The 23,380-nt window shown below is 41.7% G+C and overlaps 2 protein-coding genes across 4 annotated transcripts; one reads left to right on the top strand and one right to left on the bottom strand.

Moving 5' to 3' along the window:
• Positions 1-2,049: 2,049 nt before the first annotated feature.
• snx21 (sorting nexin family member 21) lies at positions 2,050-9,448 on the bottom strand. Its single transcript, XM_068331133.1, has 6 exons — positions 9,283-9,448; positions 7,240-7,553; positions 6,945-7,126; positions 6,302-6,443; positions 5,954-6,119; positions 2,050-5,405 (listed from the first exon to the last, which is right to left on the bottom strand). Exons 2-6 carry the CDS (start codon positions 7,520-7,522, stop codon positions 4,904-4,906), a joined length of 1,275 nt encoding a protein of 424 aa, XP_068187234.1. The 5' UTR covers positions 7,523-7,553; positions 9,283-9,448; the 3' UTR covers positions 2,050-4,903.
• A 4,490-nt stretch (positions 9,449-13,938) lies between these two features.
• On the top strand, positions 13,939-23,158 carry LOC137609017 (deoxyribonuclease-1-like). Of its 3 annotated transcripts, none has more exons than XM_068335752.1 (10): positions 13,939-14,036; positions 17,217-17,388; positions 17,860-17,942; positions 18,541-18,552; positions 20,883-20,969; positions 21,122-21,219; positions 21,333-21,445; positions 21,693-21,850; positions 22,007-22,103; positions 22,308-23,158. In XM_068335752.1, exons 2-10 carry the CDS (start codon positions 17,224-17,226, stop codon positions 22,437-22,439), a joined length of 945 nt encoding a protein of 314 aa, XP_068191853.1. In that variant the 5' UTR covers positions 13,939-14,036; positions 17,217-17,223; the 3' UTR covers positions 22,440-23,158. The 3 variants fall into 3 exon arrangements, with proteins under 3 accessions (XP_068191853.1, XP_068191868.1, XP_068191863.1); XM_068335762.1 differs by lacking the exon at positions 13,939-14,036 and adding an exon at positions 16,276-16,347; XM_068335767.1 differs by lacking the exon at positions 18,541-18,552.
• Positions 23,159-23,380: the final 222 nt, after the last annotated feature.

Genomic DNA, 23,380 nt, shown 5'->3' with positions numbered 1-23,380 from the left:
GGTTGGACTCTTGAAATTTTTTTGTGTAAAGGTTTCTTTTCTAAACTTTGTAAAAAGGGATCCTGCCTTTGATACTAGATAGCTAGTGGTGTTTAGCCAAAGACATTGTGTAACGTGGTTTGTTGACAATCGAAAATAACTGTATGATGTGAAATTCTATTTTATTATCATGTTGATTTTTAAAAAAATATATATTTATTTTTCCTTAAGAAGTTTCTTTTTGTTTTCACCAACACCACACGAGTTAATGTTTGTACATTTTAGCCTGCAGTCAATTGTACCCATAAAGTAGCATTATTACAGCTTGACCTAGCATGCACAACCCTGATAGCACAGAGCTAACATTTGAAGGACTGCTAATAGCTTTGAAGCGCAAACCTCAGTGGGTGGAGTTTAATAACCTATGGCGGCATGATGCTAACTTGCTGGCCAGTTAAGTACGTGCTGCTAGTACATGCTAGCTTCTTTTGTGATGCAGAGGGGAAGTCTTTCTTTCATAGTTCAAACTGGAGAGAATTTCATGTATTTTATTTCACTGTGATTTTGAAACTCAAACTTATTGCGAATTTTAAAAAATCTGTGCTGGTTTAAAATTTTATAGAGAGAGGATCGATCTCATTAACCTGGAATTAGAATGTGCTTAGCCTAGCTTAGCATCATGACATTGCTAAACGTTCGAACAACACTGATGAAGCCTCTGGAGGTCTTTGAGTTATTTCTATACAACATAAATCAAAGTGTTTTATATTAGAACTTACTGCTGTGATGTGAAGAAAAGTGGAAGGGGTGATATACTGTTGGTACTGGATAACCTTTTATTAAATAAATTATTTAAGACTCGTTTGTTGAATTGGGTTGTCTTATCATTAAAAATCCACCAATGAGAAACTTGAAAACCTTTTCTAAGATAAAATCTTATTAAGCTTAACATGCTAACATATATCTTTGGTTTTGCTAAGTTATATTTTATGCCTATGTACATGTCTTGTACCTTCTTCAGGTGTTTTCCCATGAAGCTCCTGAAATGATTGTGACTCTGAAGCATCTCCTGAGTGTCCGGCAGCAGGAGGATGAGGAGACGATGAAGAGTATTTGTTTTATTGTGGAGATTGGATGAGAAATTGGTGATGACTCACCCAGACCAACTGGTGTCACTAGCAAAAACTTTCCATTCCAAATAAATATATCTACAGTATATTACATATATTATAAGAGATAGACCTAATTATTGATCGCCTGAGTCCACCTTCAGACTAAAAATAATGTTACTTGTACCAGTTTTTTGTTGTGAACATGAATAGATAAAGAAATAATAATCAAATGTATCGTCATTCTGGTTCTCATCAGTCTGCTCCGTGACCGTTTCTATGGCAACTGGTGTCTCTAAGGCTGCTGATCTCTCATCCCTCATCACCATGGTGATGTTTTGTGGAGGATGTAGGGATATATTTAGAGGAGACACACGTCAGAGCTGTGCAAAGAAGAGAGGTGACATCAGACACACCTGGACCGACCTCAGGTGTGTTTCCAGTTTAGCACCATTCTGAACTGGTTTCCACTTCACACCAACAGCATTCATTCATTTATCTTCATTTCCCACTTCTTCAGCTGTCGCGGGTCACGGGGCTGCTGGGGCCTATCCAAGGAAATTGGTGGTGTGAGGCAGGGTACACTCTGGGTGCGACACCAGTGCACCGGGGAGCCGCATTCAGACAAACACACGCACACACACATATTTACTTGAGCCCCTTGGTAGCAAATAAAGATTTTTTTTAAATTGACTACCATCATTAAAAACTGAAACAGAGAATTATCATACGAGATGTGAAGACTGGGTTACTCACCGGAGGACGCCATTCCAAGTCTGATTAAAATGGAACAAATCGTGTCACATATGGAGTCTATTAAAAAAAAAATTCACCTTAAGTCTGGCTTAAATGACTAAATATTGTCCGTCATGCTTTCACTCGTCCCTTTTAGGATCAACTTTTAAGCTTTCAATCTGCTCTCTGATACGAACAAACATGAATAAACAATCTGAAAGAAACATGGGATTCAATTCCGCTTTATTTCAGCGCATATAGTGGTATAAAGTGACACCAGACGAGCCACTCCAAACAAAGAGTCAAAACATCTTTTAACAAAAACACCTTAATGTTGAACATGATGAACCATCATTTAGAAAGGACTCCATGTTTGTGCTGGTAAATATCTGGACCTGAAACTGTTTTTAACAGTTTAGAAATAAAATTAAAGACTAAAGGTGAAAACATATTAAACATGTTCGTTCTTGAAGCAAATCCAAAGTGTTTATTGATCTGAACGTGATCCACTCTCGTATACTTAATAGAGGCATCTTGGTGACCAAAAGTGACATTTTTGTTTTTTTTCTTTGTTCAGCTCTCAATATACCAATCCGTTATAAGGCTAAATGTATTAAATTGTGCCAATAATTTTGCTTCATACTGACAACTGTTAACCTCGTGATCAAATGTGCCCCATTGACTCATATTATAACCACATATTTTTCATATACTATAATCCTGAACTATTAGCATTATTATAATAAAAAATATTCTTCATTCTTCTCAGGGGATTGCAAGACTGCAAGAACCCCCCCCCACACACACACAGACAAAACATACCATTCAAAAAAAGGCACACAACTATAAAAAATGCTTTATGTTACATTAAGAATGTTTCTATGAATGTACGTGTAGTAAAATTTATATCTGTATAAAGGTCTGAAGTTGTTGAAACGATCTGATGCATTGAAAGTAAAAAAAAAAGATTTATAGACTACAATTTACAGCACTTTCATGAGTCGGACCATTTGTGTACATGAGGTATAGTTAATTTTAAAACTATCCTTCTGTGAAAGATAGTAATGCATTAAAATCAATATTGTTATCAATTATTGTCATGGTCAAGGCTATAATTAAGTATTTCACTTTGCACTTAATTTTTGGAAATATTGTTCCTTTTTTCCCATTGGAATAAAATCTGGATTATCGTGCCAAAATGTCCATATATAACAAAAAAATAATATAAAATTATAATACACTTTATATATATGGATAGGTTTGAAGTAGTTGAAAAGATCTGACACATTGAAAGTAAAATTTTTTGTATGTATTACATTTTGATTGCACTTTCTTGAGACGGATCGTTTGTGTACGCAAGTTTGAAAGGTGTATGTAAACCTTTAGGTATGCACGAGGAGTTGGACTCAGGCTACAATGTTACTGAAGTTAGTGGGTGTCCTGTATCGCCACCTAGTGGACATCACAGTTTTAACAGACCTCCATTTTATTCTCTCCCTGCCCAACCAAAGAGCCAGGGGAATCAATAATATTTCATTAAAAGCTCCTCTAACTCTGATTCCCTCCAAAAACCATTTAAAGCAGCGTCATTCCTGCTGCTCCGAATGACGTCCTCAGACCACCACTAAAAACTGATAAACAGCGTCTCCGTGACAACAGAAAACCATACTGATAGACTGGATATAGATATACTGACAGAATGTGTGCAGGAGGAATAAAGTGCTGTTACTATGACAACAGAGGAAGTTCTGCAAAAGATTAGAAAGTGCAAAAATATAACTCTGCTGACTCATTAATGAGAGAGATAAAGAAAATAACGACACAAATAAAATATTCGGTATTCAGTCAACAGAATGATGATGATGACATCATCATCTTTCCTTTACTTGGGATCAGAACGGATTTTAGTGCAAAAAGTAATGAAAAATGTTTTCATTGCAACAATCAATAGCTGGGCTTGCGCTAGCCATTTGCCACTTCGCCATAGGCTAAGTAAATGCCAAATTGGCTACGAGATTTTTAGACTGTGTAGCCACAGTGTGTTCTTATTTTTACGGAAAAAAGGCTAAAACTTTTTCGCTCGCTAGCGCCGCTACTGCCACTACTGAGCGGCGCTAGCGGAAATAGCGCCGCTATTTTGATTTTATGTTCGATTTTTACAAGCTGAACCTGCGAATTGGTGTACAACAAGGCGAGGACGATCGATCAAAAGAATCCACTGTTTTCTACTAGAGTTTGTGTTAAAGTCCTCATTAATAAACAAATGGTGAAGCACTCACCACAGACAGATCAGAAGGTAAATGAAAGATATTATCAATACTTGTCTTAGACTTTTGTTCCTTATGACCGGCAGGAATAACCAGCGATGCAGGTAAATGTGTATTCACCTCGCTGGCTATTTTTCATGCCTTTTAAAATGGAAATGAAAAATCATGTTATTGAATTTAAAAAAATAAAAATAAGTAAACTATGACATACCAATGGTGTTGGTGGTGGTCAAAGTTAAAATGTATTCTAGTCTAAGTAAAACTTACAGGTAAACATTGAGTAATATTTTGTATGACTGTATCTTCACACAGTGAATGCAAGTTTTCAGTTGTTGAATCTCACATTCATACCTGCATAAAGTAGGACAGAAATAAAGATAGTTCAGCTTGAACTGTTGACTTTAGTGTATTTTTGTAGGCAAACTGAACAGAAGATTTTGCCCCCAGAATGCACCAGAATGCACGAAAACGACGCCATTATCTAAAAAATTTCGCGGGGGAGGCCCCCCAGACCCCCCCAACGACGAGAGTCAGTTGTCCGCGCACTGCGCCGCTGTCTTGCCCACACAGTCTGGCTTTTTGTGGTTTGCTCAATTCTTTTACACTGAGCCACAGTGGTTTAGTCATACTAGCACCTAGTGCAAGCCCAGAATAGTAGTAATTATATAATAATAATGAAATGTCTGAATTGAAAACATTGATTTTATAGTGATTGTCCTTTGCTGTGTGTGTGTGTGTGTGTGTGTGTGTGTGTGTGTGTGTGTGTGTGTGTGTGTGTGTGTGTGTGTGTGTGTGTGTGTGTGTGCGTGTGTCTCAGCCCTCCACCTCACTCTCCTCCAGGTTGTGTTTGATCAGAAACTCTCTGATGGTTGGCTGATTGTCTAAACCCACCCACTGCTCCTCCATGTGTTGCTGGAGCTCCTCCCACTGCCGCTTGTCTCTTCCTGTCTGCCATGACAGACGCACCACGGCCCGCAACAGTGGGAGCAGGAGGGGGTGTGGCCTGTTATCACGCTGCTGTGAAGAGTCATGCTTTAGGCCCAGTGGGCGGGGTTTATCACCAGGTGGGGTTGGTCTGTCCTCAGTCTCGACGGGGGTCAGAACACGGACGGCATGGTCACAGTGATCCCGGGCCTCCTCCAGCTGGTCAACTTCCTGGAAACAGCTGGACAGCCCCACCAGCGTGAAGAACCAATGGAAGGCTGCTGGGGGCGGGGCCTGACTTTGGTTGTCGTAGTAACTCGCCCAGCCCAGCTTTTCTTGCAGTCTTTTGGCGTTGAGCAGCGGACCCAAGGCCTCCTGGTAGCGTCCCACCCTCAATGACACAAGAGAGATTCTAAATACTAGAACTGACAGTATTCAGATCGATCAAAGCGGCAATCTCAAAGGTCATGAGGTCATCAGAGGTCATCTCTTCATTAAGGTCATGAGTCAAAGTAACAGATATGATCACACAATCACTGCGAAACAACCAGTTCCACCGGACTGACTGGTTAATTACATCATCATGGGGTCCCAGCAGGGCTAGCGCTACACTTGGGGATCTGGCCCTCTATGACATCATCATGTTATTAATGATGTCACTAAATAAATGAAAAATAAGTCATTGAAGCGTGTGCAGAATGAGTTTTGATGGCTTTTGCTGGGAAACATCTGGCGCTCTGAACCTTCTGGTCGAACGGTCTTTAATGCATCACATCAGGAAGCGGAGCCAAAACACCTCTACCCTTTTTCTCTCAGCTCCCGCTGATTGGTCACATGACAAAAATTTTGACAGAGCATCGCTATGGTGACATCATGACTTCACAGTGACGTCTCATAGGACGAGGTATTTCTACATGACCGATAGTAAACATGAGTTACCTGATCAGAAGCTGTGCCGTCTGGAGGTCGCTCAGGTAGAAGAACTGTCGAACACACAGCGCCCCCCGCAGGGCAGACAGGGAACACAGGTGAGACAGATACTGTTCAAATGCTCGACTGCGGTTGGCGATGGTCTCCGCTGTGAAGTTCCTGCGCAGCTTCTTCCCTGTAGAGATTCAAAGACGACGTGTCAGCAGCACAACCGCCTTTAGCTCAAGGCAGCTAACGCTAAAGCTAACCCACCCTCCTCATCCTCCACCTACGACCCTGCTGGACTCAGAGATCACACCATCAACCTGCGTGAGCTGACGACGATGAAAGAGGTTACATACTGTATGTTCTACTTACGTGGGAAGCAAACACGCTCCATCTGGTCTCCATGGTTACGGCGCAGGGTGGCGTGGAGCCTCTGGAAGTCAGAGTATCGGCGGGTGATTATGGCCGGAGTCTTGTCGCTGCCGCCAGACTGGATCACATGGATGGTGTACAGCTGCAGGAGGATGGATACACGAGGTGTGGAAGGAGGTCATCATCATCATCATCATCATCATCATCATAATCAAAAGCTGTTTAAATCAATCAACTAGACTCTAAGAAAGTTTCTTGAAGACGTTTCTCAAAGTCCAGTGGATTGATTTAAACAGCTTTGGATCAACATGACCTGGATAACTGAGAACCTACATAGACATCCTCATCATCATCATCATTACCATCATCACAACCATCAGTTGTGATGATGGGTTTTTTTTAGATGTTTTTAGATGTTTCTAAAGACAGACTGATTAAGTCATCACAATATTATCGGGCGTAAATAAAAAAATCACATATGAAAAGCGGGGGTCAGGTTGTGGGGTCTCAGTAACCGAGTGGTGGAGGTGTGACACTGCCCCCTACAGGCAACAGGAAGGAGATTTCATCCAGACCAGAATCAGACTGGGATGTTTTATGGTTCTGACCCAGACGCTACCTCCTCCCAGCTCTTTGAACTCACCACGTATTTCGAGGAGCCGTCCTGCACAACGCTGGCGTCCGTCACCTCAAACAACAAGCTGTCAGCAAATCGCCTCTCTGCAGAGGCGGGGCTTCCTCCACCGAGTCCACGCAGGTTCCTCCAGCTGTCCTGGAGCTGCCGAGTCAGCTGGGAAGTGGGAGACACGCCCATCGGACTGGCGTCTGTGTGGGACAGGTGAGGAAGGGGTCAGGAGACTGGGAATCTGTTCCTCCACAGGACAGCAGAGCATGAGTGATCTCATCTTCATCGTATGATGAGAATGACTCCAACTCACCTGTGCTGCTAAGCCCCTCCTCCATCGACTCTCCTGGGAAATCCGAATCACTGTCCAGTCCAGACCCTTCTGCCTCATCCACATCGTCTCCCTCTCCTCCTCCCCCTCCTCCACTGTCAAAGCACAGCGTCCCCCCAAGCCGATCGGTCACACACTCCTCTTCCTCCAGCTCTGCCTCCCAGCCCTCCTCTTTAGACTCCTCTTCCTCTTCCTCCTCAGTTTCGGGCCCCTGGCCATCCTTAAATAGCGAACGCCTCAGGCGGTCCAGCAGCCGGGTTGCCATGACAACACCTGGCCAGCCCAGAGAAGAGGGGCTGACGAAACAACAGAGAAACATCAACTTCATCTTTGTATTAATCAAAAAATTAAAGGTCAACGATACTCTGAGGAGGAAAATATTAATAACATGTATATGAAGGTGAAGGATACTTTAGTATACAGTATATACACAGTGTACTGCCATCAAAAGAATATACATGTTTTACATACTTTATTTTTATTTACTGGCTTTCTGCAATACTTTTTGCATCCAGTAGAGACCCTAGTGAAGCAATGAAGCCTCACAAAGCTTTTGCGCTGAATGAAACCATTGGATGAAAGGCTTCAAAGGCTTATGAAGCTGTACTATATGATACAGTTGAGTATCATACAGTACAGTAGAGCATTGGTCTCCAAACCCAAGGCTGCAGACCAGTACCAGTCTTTGATGTTATGAGGACGCTGCTAATAAAGTTGCATACACACTGGAATCACATTTATCATTATATTTAGAAAAAACAATTTTCATATTAGTCGTATCGTTTTATGATGTTGTATTTATCTGCCAGGCAGGAGGCCTAGAGGAAGACCAAAGAGGTTTGTGGATGTAGTGAAAGTGGACATGGAGGTAGTTGGTGTGAGAGAAGAGGATGCAGAAGACAGGGTTAGATGGAGGCAACTGATTCGCCGTGGCGACCCCTGAAGGGAAAAACCAAAAGGAAAAGAAGCTTTATCTGCCACACTGAAAAGACCGGGTTAGACCGATGTGGGGTGCAGCAGAGAACAGTACATTAGAGTTCAGTGCAGTAAAATACAGTCCTGTAGAGTACCGTACAGTGGAGCACAACCAGTCCAGTAGATCACAGTACAGTAGAGTCCAGTGGAGTGTTATCTGATCCATTTTTAGTTACGTAGCTGTCATCTTCCTGCTGGACACACAACCAGACATCAACACCTGCAGTGACCAGTGAAACCAGTTCACACCTGAGCTTCGTCTAACTGTCCAGAGGTGTCCACAATCTGGGACCCTGATAACCTGACCATCACACCAGAGGCCTGCAGACTCACTGAACCACATCTAAAGCGGAGCCAGCAGGTTGGGCTCCAGTTACCGGATGGAAACCACATAAATAATACAGCAGTCTGCTCAACGTGCCTGTCTCCATGACACCAAGACCAGAGTCCTAACCCTAACCCAAAGAACTTCAGATGATAAATATGCTGGTTATTAAACACTCAGATCAATTAATTTCATTGCTAAACTACCAAAATGTTAAACTATATCAGTGAGATCCATTTGAAGTCGGGTGTCCTTTCATTCCTATCCAAATTGACTCGGATGCTCAAACTGGTTCTGAATGGCAGAACTGACCTGCGATCAGCTGCAGGTTCACCTCACCGAGCTCCACTCAGGCTAACACCATTAGCTCCATACGGACCCGCAAAGTCAGCGACCCGGCTAAGAACTCTTTGCTTTCACCCCCAGGAAACCTTTAGTTAGCTAACACCCCCGGGGTTCGGCCAACCCCCCCCACCCCACCCCCAGTGCTGGAATCGAACCGGGTCGGATCCCAGAACTGTAAAAGTAAAGTTCAAGTGTCAGTTCCGAGCTGGTCTGGGACCCTGACTAAACCGGGTTGTTTTTTGTTTTGTTTTGTTTTTAGAATGGGGGGGGGGGTGGTACTGGTGCTAACAGCTAGAACAGTTAGCTCACATCCCATAAATAAAGTTAGCCGATGAGCTAACAAGTTCGTTTCGAGGCTGACTGAGGTTTGTCCGACTCACTCTGGAGCTGGAAGCCGGCTCCAGCTAATCCATCTCGGCGGCTAGAGGTACGTTTAACCCTCCGGGCAGGACCTCCAGACTCGCCGTCCTCGTCGGTGGCTGTTAGGGGAGTTCACCCGGACTCCCCCAACTGCCCCCGCAGGAGCCTGAAGGAGGCGGGACGGGGTGTCGGATGGTAACCGCAAAAGGAAGTGCAGTGCTCCGTGTATGCCTGTAGGGGGCGGTAATGGCAAATTTAAGATAAATATTCAGTAGAAATATTTTTTAAAAAGCATTAAAGTCAAAGTAACACCTCAAAATTACACTTCTAGGACAAAACACGTTTGAATGTTCTTTATTATCACTGATTTTGTCATATTTAAGTAAATTTAATCAATGTTTTTGATAAATTTGAGACTGAACACTTCAAAGTTTACAAGTCAGCCAGAGCTTACGTAAATTCATATTTGCATTTATGAAACTAAGAAAGGGTTTTTAATTTATTTCTTACTTTTCAGTTCAGTAAAATATTATGCTTTAAAAGTCAAATAAATAATAATTTCCCCAAGGGGTTGATGAAGTGTCTTTCTTCTTTCTTCTTCTTCGGAAGTAGATAGTGAAACAATCCAGACCTTAACAAACAACATATTTAACTCTACAACGATAAATTGATGATTTTATACATAATTGTCACCAATTATCTAAATAGTTTTTTAAAAAGTGGACCCATTGATCTCCTCCACTCTAATGAAAAATTGTAAAATGTTCTAAATGTTCTAAATATTCTAAATGTTAAATGTGATTGGAGTTTTTTTTGGTAAAGATCTTCTGAGGCACTTAAATGCTTTCATCTAATGTAAAACTGCAAAATGTTTGAATGAGATTAAAGTGTTTTTGCAAAAATCAAAAAAATCTTTCTTTCTTTGTTAATGTAACTAATGTAACTCTTGTAATACCGACTTCATGAATAAATGTGATTTTAAAAATCAAAAATCTTCTTTTCCTTTCGGCTTTTCCCTTCAGGCATCGCCACAGCAAATCAATTGCCTCCATCTAACCCTGTCCTTTGCATCTTCTTCTCTCACACCAACTACCTTCATGTCCTCCCTCATTACATCCATAAACCTCCTCTTTGTTCTTTTACAGGCCTCCTGCCTGGCAGTTTAAAACTCAGCATCCTTCTTCCAATATATTCACTATCTCTCCTCTGGACATGTCCAAACCATCTCAGTCTGGCCTCTCTGACTTTATCTCCAAAACCTCTAACATGTGCTGTCCCTCTGATGTACTCATTCCTGATCCTATCCTTCCTGGTCACTCCCAGAGAGAACCTCAGCATCTTCATCTCTGCTACCTCCAGCTCTGTCTCCTGTCTTTTCTTCAGTGACACTGTCTCTAGACCAAACAACACCGCTGGTCTCACCACAGTTTTGTACACCTTTCCTTTCATTTTAGCTGAAACCCTTCTATCACACATCACACCTGACACTTTCCTCCACCCGTTCCATCCTGCATGTACACACTTCTTCACCTCTTTTCCACACTCTCCATTGCTCTGGACTGTTGACCCTAAGTACTTAAAATCCTCCACCTTCTTGATCTCTTCTCCCTGTAACCTCCCTCTTCCACTTGGCTCCCTCTCATTCACACACATGTACTCTGTCTTACTGCCAGAGTCTAGCGGCTAACCTTCATTCCTCTCCTTTCCAGGACAAACCTCCACCTCTCTAGCTTCTCCTCCACCTGTTCCCTGCTCTCACTGCAGATCACAATGTCATCTGCAAAAACATCATAGTCCACGGAGACTCCTGTCTAACCTCGTCTGTCAGCCTGTCCATCACCATAGCTAACAAGAAGGGGCTCAGAGCTGATCCCTGATGCAGTCCCACCTCCACCTTGAACTCCTCTGTCACACCTACAGCACGCCTCACCACAGTCGAACAGTCCTCATACATGTCCTGCACTGCTCTAACATACTTCTCTGCCACTCCAGACTTCCTCCAGAGTTCCTCTCTGGGCACCCTGTCATAAGCTTTCTCCAGATCTACAAAAACACAATGCAGCTCCCTCTGGCCTTCTCTGTACTTCTCTATCAACATCCTCAAAACAAATACTGCATCTGTGGTACTCTTTTTTGGCATGAAACCATACTGCTGCTCACAAATGTTCACTTCTGCCCTTAGTCTAGCTTCAACTACTCTTTCCCATAACTTCATTGTATGGCTCATCAGCTTTATTCCTCTGTAGTTGCCACAACTCTGCACATGTCCCTTGTTCTTTAAAATGGGCACCAGCACACTTCTCCTCCATTCCTCAGGCATCTTCTCACTATCTAAGATCCTGTTGAACAACCCAGTCAGAAACTCTACTGCCACCTCTCCTAGACACTTCCAAACCTCTACAGGTATATCATCAGGACCGACTGCCTTTCCACTCTTCATCCTCTTCAGTGCCCTCCTCACTTCATCCTGACTAATCTTTGCTACATCCTGGTCCACAACAGTCACCTCTTCTAGTCTTTGTTCTCTCTCATTTTCCACGTTCATCAACTCTTCAAAGTACTCTTTCCATCTTCCCATCACACTACTGGCACCTGCCAATAGACTTCCGTCCCTATCCTTAATCACCCTAACCTGCTGCACGTCCTTCCCATCTCTGTCTCTGTCTTGCCAACCGTGATAGATCAGTCTCTCCCTCCTTACTGTCCAACCTAGCATACAAGTCATCATAAGCTTCTTGTTTGGCCTTTGCTACCTCTACCTTCACCTTACGCTGCATCTCCCTGTACTCCTGTCTACTCTCCTCAGTCCTCTCAGTGTCCCACTTCTTCTTAGCTAACCTCTTTCTCTGTATACACTCCTGTACCTCCTCATTCCACCACCAAGTCTCCTTATCTACTTTCCTTCCAGATGACACACCAAGTACTCTCCTACCTGTCTCCCTGATCACATTAGCCGTAGTTTTCCAGTCATCTGGAAGCACCTCCTGGCCTCCCAGAGCCTGTCTTAACTCCCTCCTAAAAGTCATGTAACACTCTTCCTTTTTTAGCTTCCATCATTTCGTCTTCTGCTCTGCCTTTGTCCTCTTGATCTTCCTCACCACCAGAGTCATCCTGCACACCACCATCCTATGCTGTTTGGCTACACTCTCGCCTACCATTACTTTGCAGTCACTGATCTCCTTCAGGTTACACCGTCTACACAAGATGTAGTCTACCTGTGTGCTCCTACCACCACTCTTATAGGTCACCCTATGTTCCTGCCTCTTCTGGAAGAAAGTATTCACTACAGCCATTTCCATCCTTTTTGCAAAGTCAACTACCATCTGTCCTTCTGCGTTCCTCTCCTGGATACCAAACCTGTACATCACTTCCTCATCAGCTCTGTTTCCTGCACCAACATGTCCATTGAAGTCTGCACCAATGACAACTCTCTAGGTATGTTCTGCATCACTTCATCAAAGTCCAATCAGAATTTCTCCTTCTCCTCCAGCTCACATCCTACCTGTGGAGCATACCACTAACAACATTGAACATCACACCTTCTATTTCTAGCTTCAGACTCATGACTCTATCTGACACTCTTTTTACCTCCAGGACAGTCCTAACAAACTCCTCTTTCAAGATAACTCCTACTCCATTTCTCTTCCTATCTACACCATGATAGAACAACTTGAACCCTGCTCCTAAACTTCTAGCCTCGCTACCTTTCCACCTTGTCTCCTGGACACACAGTATGTCTACCTTCCTTCTCTGCATCACGTCCACCAACTCTCTACCTTTTCCTGTCATAGTTCCAACATTCAACGTCCCTACTCTCAGTCGTACACTCTTGGCGCTCCTCTTCTCTCTCTTCGTAAGAGCACACTTTCCTCCTCTCCTTCGACCAACAGTAATCCAATTTCCACCGGCGCCCTGTAGGTCAAAAGCGCCGATGGCGGTCGTTGTTAACCCGGGCCTCGACCAATCTGGTCATAGGTTTGATTCGCATTTTTTATTTGGCAAAAGTTTTACGCTGGATGCCCTTCCCTTCCAACCCTCTGTATTTATCCGGGCTTGGGACCAGCACAGTAAGATACTGGCTTGTGTCCTCTTGTGGCTACATTGATCTCCTCCACTCTAGATCACAATAACCTCATTATATGATGTGATTTGGATGTAGATAGATAAATAAATACTGTAGATACATAGACAGACAGACAGACAGACAGACAGACAGACAGACAGACAGACAGACAGACAGACAGACAGACAGACAGACAGACAGACAGACAGACAGACAGACAGACAGACAGACAGACAGACAGACAGACAGACAGACAGACAGGTAGGCAGGCAGGCAGGCAGGCAGGCAGGCAGGCAGGCAGGCAGGCAGGCAGGCAGGCAGGCAGGCAGGCAGGCAGGCAGGCAGGCAGGCAGATAGATAGATAGATAGATAGATAGATAGATAGATAGATAGATAGATAGATAGATAGATAGATAGATAGATAGATAGATAGATAGATAGATAGATAGATAGATAGATAGATAGATAGATAGATAGATAGATAGATAGATAGATTAAACTTTATTACGAATTCATGACCAGATATACAAAAAACAGGACATTCAATAAAATGCCTTTCCTCAGACCTTGAACGCAGCAGTGTAGGAGGGCGTGGCTTACCTGTCAACCAGGAAGTTGATGAAGTCACATCGACAGCAAGTGAGAGCCTCCACCCTGTAGCAGCAGCAGGAAGCAGTAGACGAACGGTCGACCCTCCGCTCACCTGAACAGGTAAGAAGACCACCGAGTCCCGCTCTCGGAGCCGGGAACAGGGCCTGGACCAGTGGGTCCCTCTGGGGCCCTTCGGTCTACGCTGGGTCCAAGCGTGTGTGTGTGTTTTTAGACGGTGGAGCAGGTGGTTCGGTTATGTTAGGCAGGGGCGCGTGCATGTGTGTGTGTGTGTGTGTGTGTGTGTGTGTGTGTGTGTGTGTGTGTGTGTGTGTGTGTGTGTGTGTGTTCACAACTCACCAATTGTGTTGTAATTTCACACATTTTCCATAATTCAGTCAGATATATTTGGTTTTACTGAAGCGGATCGGTTAATTGGCTGGTTGTTTCTGGATTAATTGATCCACCTGGTCAATAAAATGTCAGATTATTGTCATGTTTATCTTTCCTCTGATGGGTCCACATGTCAGATGTTTTAATTCGTAATGAAGAAATATAACAAAGTTCAGGAATTCCTCAATATTTTACTAAAAAAAAATCTAATCTATATCCAGCAATTAAAAGTTTATTGATTATTGTGTTTCATATCAGTGGGCGGATGAATGGGTGGAGAGAGGTTTGTTTCTTCTGGGTTGAAACTTGTTAAAACTTGACTTAAAAGTTTTCTACCAACTGGTGTTGAGGATAAACCGGTTTTGTGTTAATTAATGACTGACACTGATTTTATGTATTAAAGCAAAAACTACCAAATGTTTTTCCTCCAAACCGTGTTTATTGGAGGCCGTTTGGGATCAGCTTGAATCCGGCGTAGAGGATTGTTCCATCGTGGTTATAGTCATCTTTTCTTTTTTCTGTGTTTTAATAAGGACAAATAAACAACAAACGACACCAACAATATTCTAGTATCCCATTTCTAAAAATGTAATTAAAACAGTTTCCTGTGTTCTAGAAATCCCTGAAAATACATTTAATTTACCTTTGTTTCCTGATGGATGATTTCTGTGTTGTTTCAGAACTTTAATACATGGTTTTAGATTAATGGAGCCGTCACTGATGTGTAGGTTATAATCCTATACAATAGTCAATAATCACAGGACAGAGGAGCAGCTAATGCTTTAGACTTCCTAAGCGCTTGAAGTGATGTCAGTGCAGAAACCTGTCCACTGATTGGATAATTCTAACACTTATTTAGGGAGTCAGAAATACATAAACCAGACCAGAGGCTCCTCTGGGCGTTTTATCACCAGACCAGATGGGATCTCTCTGCTCATGCAAAATAACGCCTCCTATATTAAAGGTGTCCAAAGAGGAATTATTGCAGTTTTTTGTGGATTTTAGCTTAAAAAGCAGCTGAGATCAGTCACCAGTGGAGTTACTGTACTCCTCTCTGAGGTTTAGATTAAAGAATTCAGTTTCCATCAGCTTTCAAAGAAATGCAAACATTCTAAATGTAATTAAAAAATTAATATTTATTACGACACATCACACAACATGTGAACAACAACCAGAGGGATAGTAGGACAGTTTCAGGTCAGATCTGGTCTCAGGTCAGGTTTAGTCTTATTGGTTGAGACAATTCCTGGTGTTCAGACTCAGATGTGTCAGCTGATGACGACACAGAAAATGTTTATTTGGATGTGACCTCTATTCTGACCTTATCATTCAGGTCACATGACCAGAAACTGTATTGTTAATGGATGAAACGTATGTGTATACCTCCACTACTGATACGACAAGCAATTTTCCCCAGTATGGTGAAGTGACTTGGACTTGATTTGAATACACCTCATCATTACGTTCACACAGTCCTGACACACATCTGATTTGAGTGGCTTCTGCTGATGATGTCATCGCTGCTCTGAACATGCTCTCACTCGTCCATCAGACCAGTTCTACCACTCCAGCCATCACTCACATTCCCCCTTCTGTGAAGAGAAGCCGTTTAAAGTTCGTCAACAGTCACAGAAGACATTTCTGTTAATATGTAAATAATTTTTTTTTTCTCTTGCTGCACAAATTCTTCCATTTTTGCTTCCGTCGGAGTTTCCTGTTTTCCGTCTGAATCACCTGCAAACGTCAGGCGTTTTCTTGCTGACCTCATTCTTTCATACGACCTCAAACCGTTGTCAGGTTTGTTTAAAGGATCTTACATTTCAACTCTTAACAGGTATGTTTATTTCTATTGGTACATGAAACCGAACTTGACTCGGCGATGGTCTGCAGGAGCAGCTCGACCAATCAGGAAGTTTACCCTGCAGAAATCCGAGCGGGACGGATTTAAATATTAACAGAAATCTTGTCTGCGACTGTTGGTGAACTCAGAACTGGAATGTGTGACGTTTCAGCGGCCCAGGACGACGCTAAGGTGCTAAAGGTGGGGTGAAGGATGTTTATTTACAATCTGAGGGATTCCATCGACTGGAGATGTAAATGGTGATGAAGTGGCAGTTTTTAACCAGACGGTTTGTTTTTGGTGTTTTGGTGGAATTATTTTGTCTGGAAACAGAGTCAAAAAAGAACTGATGCTAAGATGCTAGGTGTTTGAAAAATACTAATATTGATATGCTTGCATTTTGAAAACAACTACAGCTAAACTTACTTTCAGGTCAGTTGATTTTTAGCTGTCAAAAACAACTAGAGTGACTAAATGTAAGACACTACGCTTTTTAAGCCCGTCAATGCTAAGATGACAGCATGTTGATTTAATTTAACTTAAAATCCTAAGTTGTTAAAAGTCACCAACTCGTGTTGAGTGTGGGACACGTTCAGTTTAGTATATGTGGAGCTTGGGATGCGTTCAGTTTGGGATGTGTCTGTAGAGATTTCTACTTTGAATGACTGCAGTTAAAAAGCTGCGGCGTACCTTTGTGGGAAGTAGGAGCTGGTTAGACGAGGTGATCCACACCTTGTTTCCTGTATGAGCCATTTTCTTTCCACACCATAAACTACTACTGCTAACTTTTACCGTTGTTTGCCAGTCGTGTGTGATGGCTGATTAGATTTTTACTTCCTGAGGCCAAATCACTGATCTGAGGATTGTTTTTTTTTCCAGATCTTTAGTTTCTTGATTTTAAGACGTTTTTCGTGATGACTTTAGTTTTCCGATGTTGCAGCCGCAATCTGTTTTGTTCAGTTTAGTTCCTCTTTTCACTCTTTCTGTCTGAAAGTATTTTCAGACTCAGCTAAGAGTTTTTTAAAGCTGCTTTGGACTCAAACCAATGATGTTGTCTTTTCTTTCCCCAGGTCAAACATGGCGTGGTGCTCTACCCTACTTCCTGTCGTCATCCTCTTCTGTCTTCTTCCTGTCATGACCAGAGGAGCGACACGCCCACAATTCAAGATCTGTTCCTACAAAGTGCAAAAATTCAACATGGCGAAAGCATCGAACTCCAGACTGATGCACTCTCTGACCCGTGTAAGATGATAAAGTTAGATGTTCTGAAATAACCATCCAGTTAAATTTTACCTCCAGTTTTTAATGAATTTATTTATATTTAAGAATTACTTTATGGTTTTTCTTTCCTATCAAACCCTGCTATTCATATAAAATGGCAGCATTAGCTGGGAGGTGAATTAAATGCTCATTTAACAGCTAATTGTTTTATCATATTGAGTGAGTTTTATGTCAGAGTTTTAAATTAATTTTGAAACATGGACAAGTTCATCTATGATGTTCATATCATATAAAAACTATATAATGATAATGTAAGCAAAGCGGTTACAACTCCATTTGGCCCGGAACAGAGCAGTGAAGTGTCGTCCCAGCTTTTGACCCCACCCTGAGTTAGCATGGTCTGAAAGAAGGAAAGCCTGCCTGGAAGAGACTGTTAGCTGGTGTTAATAATGACAGAGGTCCAGCTCTTTAAGTCTGTCTGTCTTTGTGCAGCTTTTGGCTCGCTATGACATCACAGTCCTGCACGATGTGATGGATCCTGCAGTCATCAAACCTCTGCTGGCGGCTCTGAACAGGTAGAGTTACAGGTACCGACCGTCACAATCAAAGCCCAAAGGCTCTGACTCTATTTGTTTTCAACGCTTTCTAATAAAGGACCCTTCAGTACGTAGATCCTTCCGTTTGGAACAGAGTTTTATTGGTTTGATTGTTTTATTGTTTATTTTTGATTTAATAAAAGTCAAAGTGAACGAACAGAAGAGTTCTAAAACCTCATCAAGGGTGATTCATTAGAAAGTGGTTCCAACATGTGTTTATTATTTATGATGACATTATGAAGTCACAGCAAAACAACACAACACTCGTCACACAACGCGTCAACATAACACCTCTCTTACATCCTGTCAGTATGTTGATTTTGACTTCAAACCAGAGCAGGTTTTTTTTTTTAAATTTGAGATAATTTGGTGAATTTTCACGATATTCCAAAAGTTTTTGGCTGCTAACTGCTAACAGCAACATCACGGTCTCTCTTGCTAGTTAATTTTTCATTGTCTGTGGAAAGAGTGTCACTCAGGTGGATTTAAACTGAACATCACTGCTAACGGTTGTGTTAGGCTTCATGTGCATTAATACAATGTGGTGACCATCATGTCTGTTGTCTGCTTTCGACAGGGAAACTGACAGGTACGGTGGATTTTATTAGCATGTGGATCATTATCTAATAAGAATTAATCATCCCAGCCATCTTTATTTACATCTTTACTAATCCTAACGCCTGTGACGACACTTTAGTATTAAATCACAGTAACTCTGCAGTTTTACTGTCAACCAGCTTGTATGAGCAGGTTCATCAAGTCTTTATTGACAGAAAATCTGAATAATACTGATGTAATTCTTCAACTCAAGTTTTCAACCTGAAGCGTAAAGGACATGTTTTTTCCACCCATAAAAAAACTATCTCAGCATAAAGCACAATCCTATATACAGTAAGATTATAAGCAGGTCACTGTGAAGGTATTTCTTTTCTCTGTCTTTGCACTAAACCAGTTTAAACATGCCCTTTACCTTCAGGACATGATCTCCATCCTGTAGGTCCCACATTCCTAAAGTAAACAGCCTCTATGTGATGGTTTGAAGTGAGAATTTATCTTGACAGCTGAAAGCTGAAATTCAAACAGTTAAGGGGTCAGATTTCAAATATTATAAAAAATTATGTCCAGGGACTAAATTAGGATTTGAAATTGGAGGTTCTAGTGGAGATGGCTCGAGTTTATTCTCCCGGTAAAATTAATTTAATATCACAGTCCAACAGAAATCAACCATATCTGTTTTATAACACCTTAATCTGGAGGGTAATGTCTCAGCTGATTTAATTTTTTTAAACGGGCTGGGCTGTTTATCTGCTGGACAAACATAAATTTAAGTTTCAACATAAATAATTGATATTTAATTTGTGAATTTTGGAATAACCATTAGAAACATGTTAATCAGAAAGTAATACTGACCAATGACGTTATCCTAAAGTAATGACACTTTGTACACTAACATGTTTGTATATGTTGATAGAGAATTTATCAGAGAAATAAATCACGTACGTTTGTCACTTTTTCACAACATTTTTTACCTAACCTTAATCAAAAACTTTTTTAATGGGTAAACCTAACCGCGACTGCCATGGGCCTGATCCTTATAGTCTTAACAAACTGTAAGTACTGCGTTTACACACAGAAAGGTAGTAGACTGAGTAGTACGCCCTGTGGGACGCCCATCAAGCTTTATCCTTCCCAAACAGGCGGGTCTTCTTTCTGGTGAAGTCTGAATGGGGAAAATCACATGTTGATCTTTTCATGGTTGATTTGTCGGTGAATAATTTATCAACTCTGGTGTTTGGATCCAGTCTGATTTTGGCTATCTAGCTGGTTCATTCTTTGCTGATTGGTTTATGCTGATTTTAGCATGCTGTTCACTCTTCTAACAAATGCATGCCTGTCCTTGCAATATACACTGCTGATTCATTTGAGCTGTGAAGCACACCAGGTTGTTGTGCATTTTGTGGATTTCTGGGAAATCTCTTTGCATTTGAAGCTAGATGCTAATATGGGACCTAACTGAGGGCAGTCCTATTGGTTAAAGCATGAGAACGCCTGTTATGTATGGAAAAGTAATTAGAAGTCCAACACAAGTAAACATGCTTGAAATGCTACTAATCTTCTATCCTCCTGGATTAAAATCATCAGATAACATTTTTAAAGTAACTGAAGTCTTTATTATGTCAGATCGATGGCGATGCTTGGCAACTAGTTTAGTCCAGCTTGGTAAAATAGGATTTGGGGTCTGAGGGTTAGGGTTAATGTTTGTGAAAAATGTGAAAGTCGGAATGCAAACCATATGTTGATGTTGTTGATACCAAAACAGCATAAAAACATCACATTAATAAAACAAGTTCAGACGTGTCTTTACTATCTTTTTTTTATTCCAATCCCTGTTCCTGCAGCAGTCAATTGTTTCAGACTTCTGGATGGGAAAAAGGGTTGAAGATGTTATGGAGTAAAATAAATATTTTAGAATTTTATATCATTCCTAATAAATTTGTCAGGTTTACTTCTTTCCTGGAATAAATAAGTCAGTGGCCACAAATTTCTCGGTAGCGTTTAGCGCCTTGGTCCCGTTGGAGTTTGTGGCATTTAAGGGCATCCAGGATAGCGGCAGCCTCCGGGGCCAAAACCTGGAGTTTTTAATTGACCTTTGTTTTTGATTTTCTGCGACTGCGGCTTTGAAGATTTAAAGAAACTGCTTGTCACCGTTTTGCTTTTGGACTGCCCGGATAAAAGATCCTCAGCCCTTACGATTCTCATATAAACAACTAAAATCAATCAGTCATAGAAACGGCAAGAATCTTCCAGAAATCCTTAAGGTTGTGCTTGGATCACAAATTTTGGTGCTTGTTCCTGATTGGGTAGCGTGTTATTGTGTTGTTTGATTGACTGCTGTCTTCTTTTTTGTGTTACATTGAGGTATGACGACTTCACCTACAAGTCGGTGTCCAGTAAGAGTCTTGGGAACTCCCCCGACAGCATGCAGCAGTATGTCTTCATATACAGGTAAGACACACCTGTGTCCCTGTCAGGCTACAGGATGCTGCATGAAACTGGAAGTAAAACATGTTTAGGTCTTGACACAATCTTATGATTTAGCTTTAGTTTTAGCAGGATTTCATCCACCAACTATTCTTGTCCTGACTCTTCCCAAACAGGACCCAGACGGTGAACGTATCCGGACAATTTCAGTACGATAAGAAGCAGGAGTTTGTCAGGAATCCTTTCGCTGTCGAGTTCCAGAGCAATAAAATCGGTCAGTGGACACAGAAACACCTGAAGCATCTCAGACGCTCTGAGGACAGTCTTCATTGACCTTCCTCTTTCTCTCCTTCCTGCTGCCGTTCTTCCTTCCCTTCTGTCCTGCAGCTATCAAGAAGTTTGTTCTGGTTGCTTTCCACGCTGAGCCCAAACAGGCCATCCAGGAGATGAACCGCCTCTATGACGTCTTTCTGGCCGTCAGCAAGAAATTTGATAACAAGGTATGAAAGTACAGTAATCCCTCACGCATTCGCGCTTCAAGATGCCCGACTTCACCTCATCGCGGATTTTTAGTAGGTAGTCACGTGATACCGTACGAGCATTCTATTGGCTGACAGCATCTGTCAGTGTGCTGCATTCCGAGACTCACTTCTATGTTTCAGTGCTAAACCTCAGGAATGTTTGTGATGACCCGTTTCACTGTGACGCTTTATAAGCATGAAAATGTTATCTCATGTTTGTGTGTAGAATGTGATGTTTATTGGAGACTTCCACGCCGGCTGCGCCTACATGACAAAAAAAGACAAGAAAAAGATCAAACTCTTCACCAACACGTCTTTCTCTTGGATGATCGGAGACAAGATGGACACCACCGCCAGTGAGGAGACCAACTGTCCCTATGACAGGTTGGTGTTTTATTTTTTCAATATCTTCATCTCCAGGTGGCCGTTGTGGAATGATGACATCACCACAGTGAACCGCTGTCTCCATGGTGACAGATATTTATACTTGTCCTTCATTGTCAGCATATGTTGAAGTTTTCACTGTGCTTTGTGTGTCAGGATCGTCGTCCATGGGCAGCCCTTCCTGAAGGGGATCGTCCCGTTGTCTAGTGAAGTCGTCAACATCGCCAGAGACTTCAAACTCACCATGAGCAAGGTCCGTCTGTTGGTTGAGTGTGTGTGTAGGTTGGTCTGTCTGTCATTCTTTCCGTTTGCATTTGAACTTTAAAACAGCCAAACTATACAAACAGACATATGCAAACAGCCTCAGGGCTTAGAACTCACCTCAGAATGTTTTGCCACTCAGTTGAACGTTGTGTTACTGATCAACCCTCTGGGTTTTGTTGCTTCTGTCTGACAGGTACGGGATTTAAGCAGCCACCTGCCTTTGCAGATCAGTCTACGTGGTTCAGGCCTTCTCCTCAAGGCCTCACCCCTCCTGATCCTCTTTAGCGTCTCTGCAATCATCCAGTCTTTCCTGTCTGCTGTGTGATCATCTGCTCTGGTGTCAGCCGCTAAAGCTCATCAGCAGCATGATCAAAAGTTTAAAACGTGGACAGATTTATTCAGTTCGACAGATGGTGAAATGTAACTACATACACAAGTACTCCCTACTTGTTCATATATGATGGGTTCATTTAGACAGCTGTATAGAATATTGTACAGTAGTTCCACTCTCAATGTTTTTTGACCTGATGGTCATTTCATCAGAGGTTTTGATTCTTCCATATTGTTCTATAGTGAAACACTGATTCATGAAATAATCGATCCATGATGCAGAAATGTTATGCTGTGATCAATCTGTTGTTAACATGATTTTTACATGTGTTTGTACTGAGACATGCATCAGTCAAAGTGAAGGAGTGGATGGGAATATTAAGGTGTGGAGGGCCCAACGTTCTCTTACAGGTGCCAATTAGAACATATCAGATATTTAATTTTATATTTGAATGGAATTATTATTCATACTTAAGAGTATTATTGCATCCACAAGGATGTGAATTGCTGATACAGGAATACTTTTTTTTATTAATGTACATACTGTAGAATAAAATAAGATTTTATGAAGTGTTTCAGGCATGACTTATTTTGGAGGTTTTTCTGTCTATCTTTTTTTCTGTTTAAATCTGTATAGAAACATTTTTGGAATATTTCAGAAATTTCAATGTGTGTTTTTAATGTTCAGTAAAGTTTTTTTTTTTCATGTTCCCAGTAAAATTCTGAAGGTGTGTTTATTGCATTCACGTTTCTATAACATTAAGCTACGAGTCTTGCATTGTCACCATGGCAACCAAAGAGGTCTCCTCGTTGGTTGCTATGAGCTATTACTTTTTACTTATAATACAAAAATACTTTATTCACCAGGTGCTAGAAACACATGGCTTAAGTCAACTCGTTACACCTCAATGCAGAGTTAATATTGTGTTGTTGAAA

The sequence above is a fragment of the Antennarius striatus genome, chromosome 2, assembly GCF_040054535.1.
Source record: "Antennarius striatus isolate MH-2024 chromosome 2, ASM4005453v1, whole genome shotgun sequence".
NCBI classification, from domain to species: domain Eukaryota; kingdom Metazoa; phylum Chordata; class Actinopteri; order Lophiiformes; family Antennariidae; genus Antennarius; species Antennarius striatus.
The sequence above is the reverse complement of the archived record's forward strand: the minus strand, read 5'-3'. Positions and strand labels throughout refer to the sequence as shown.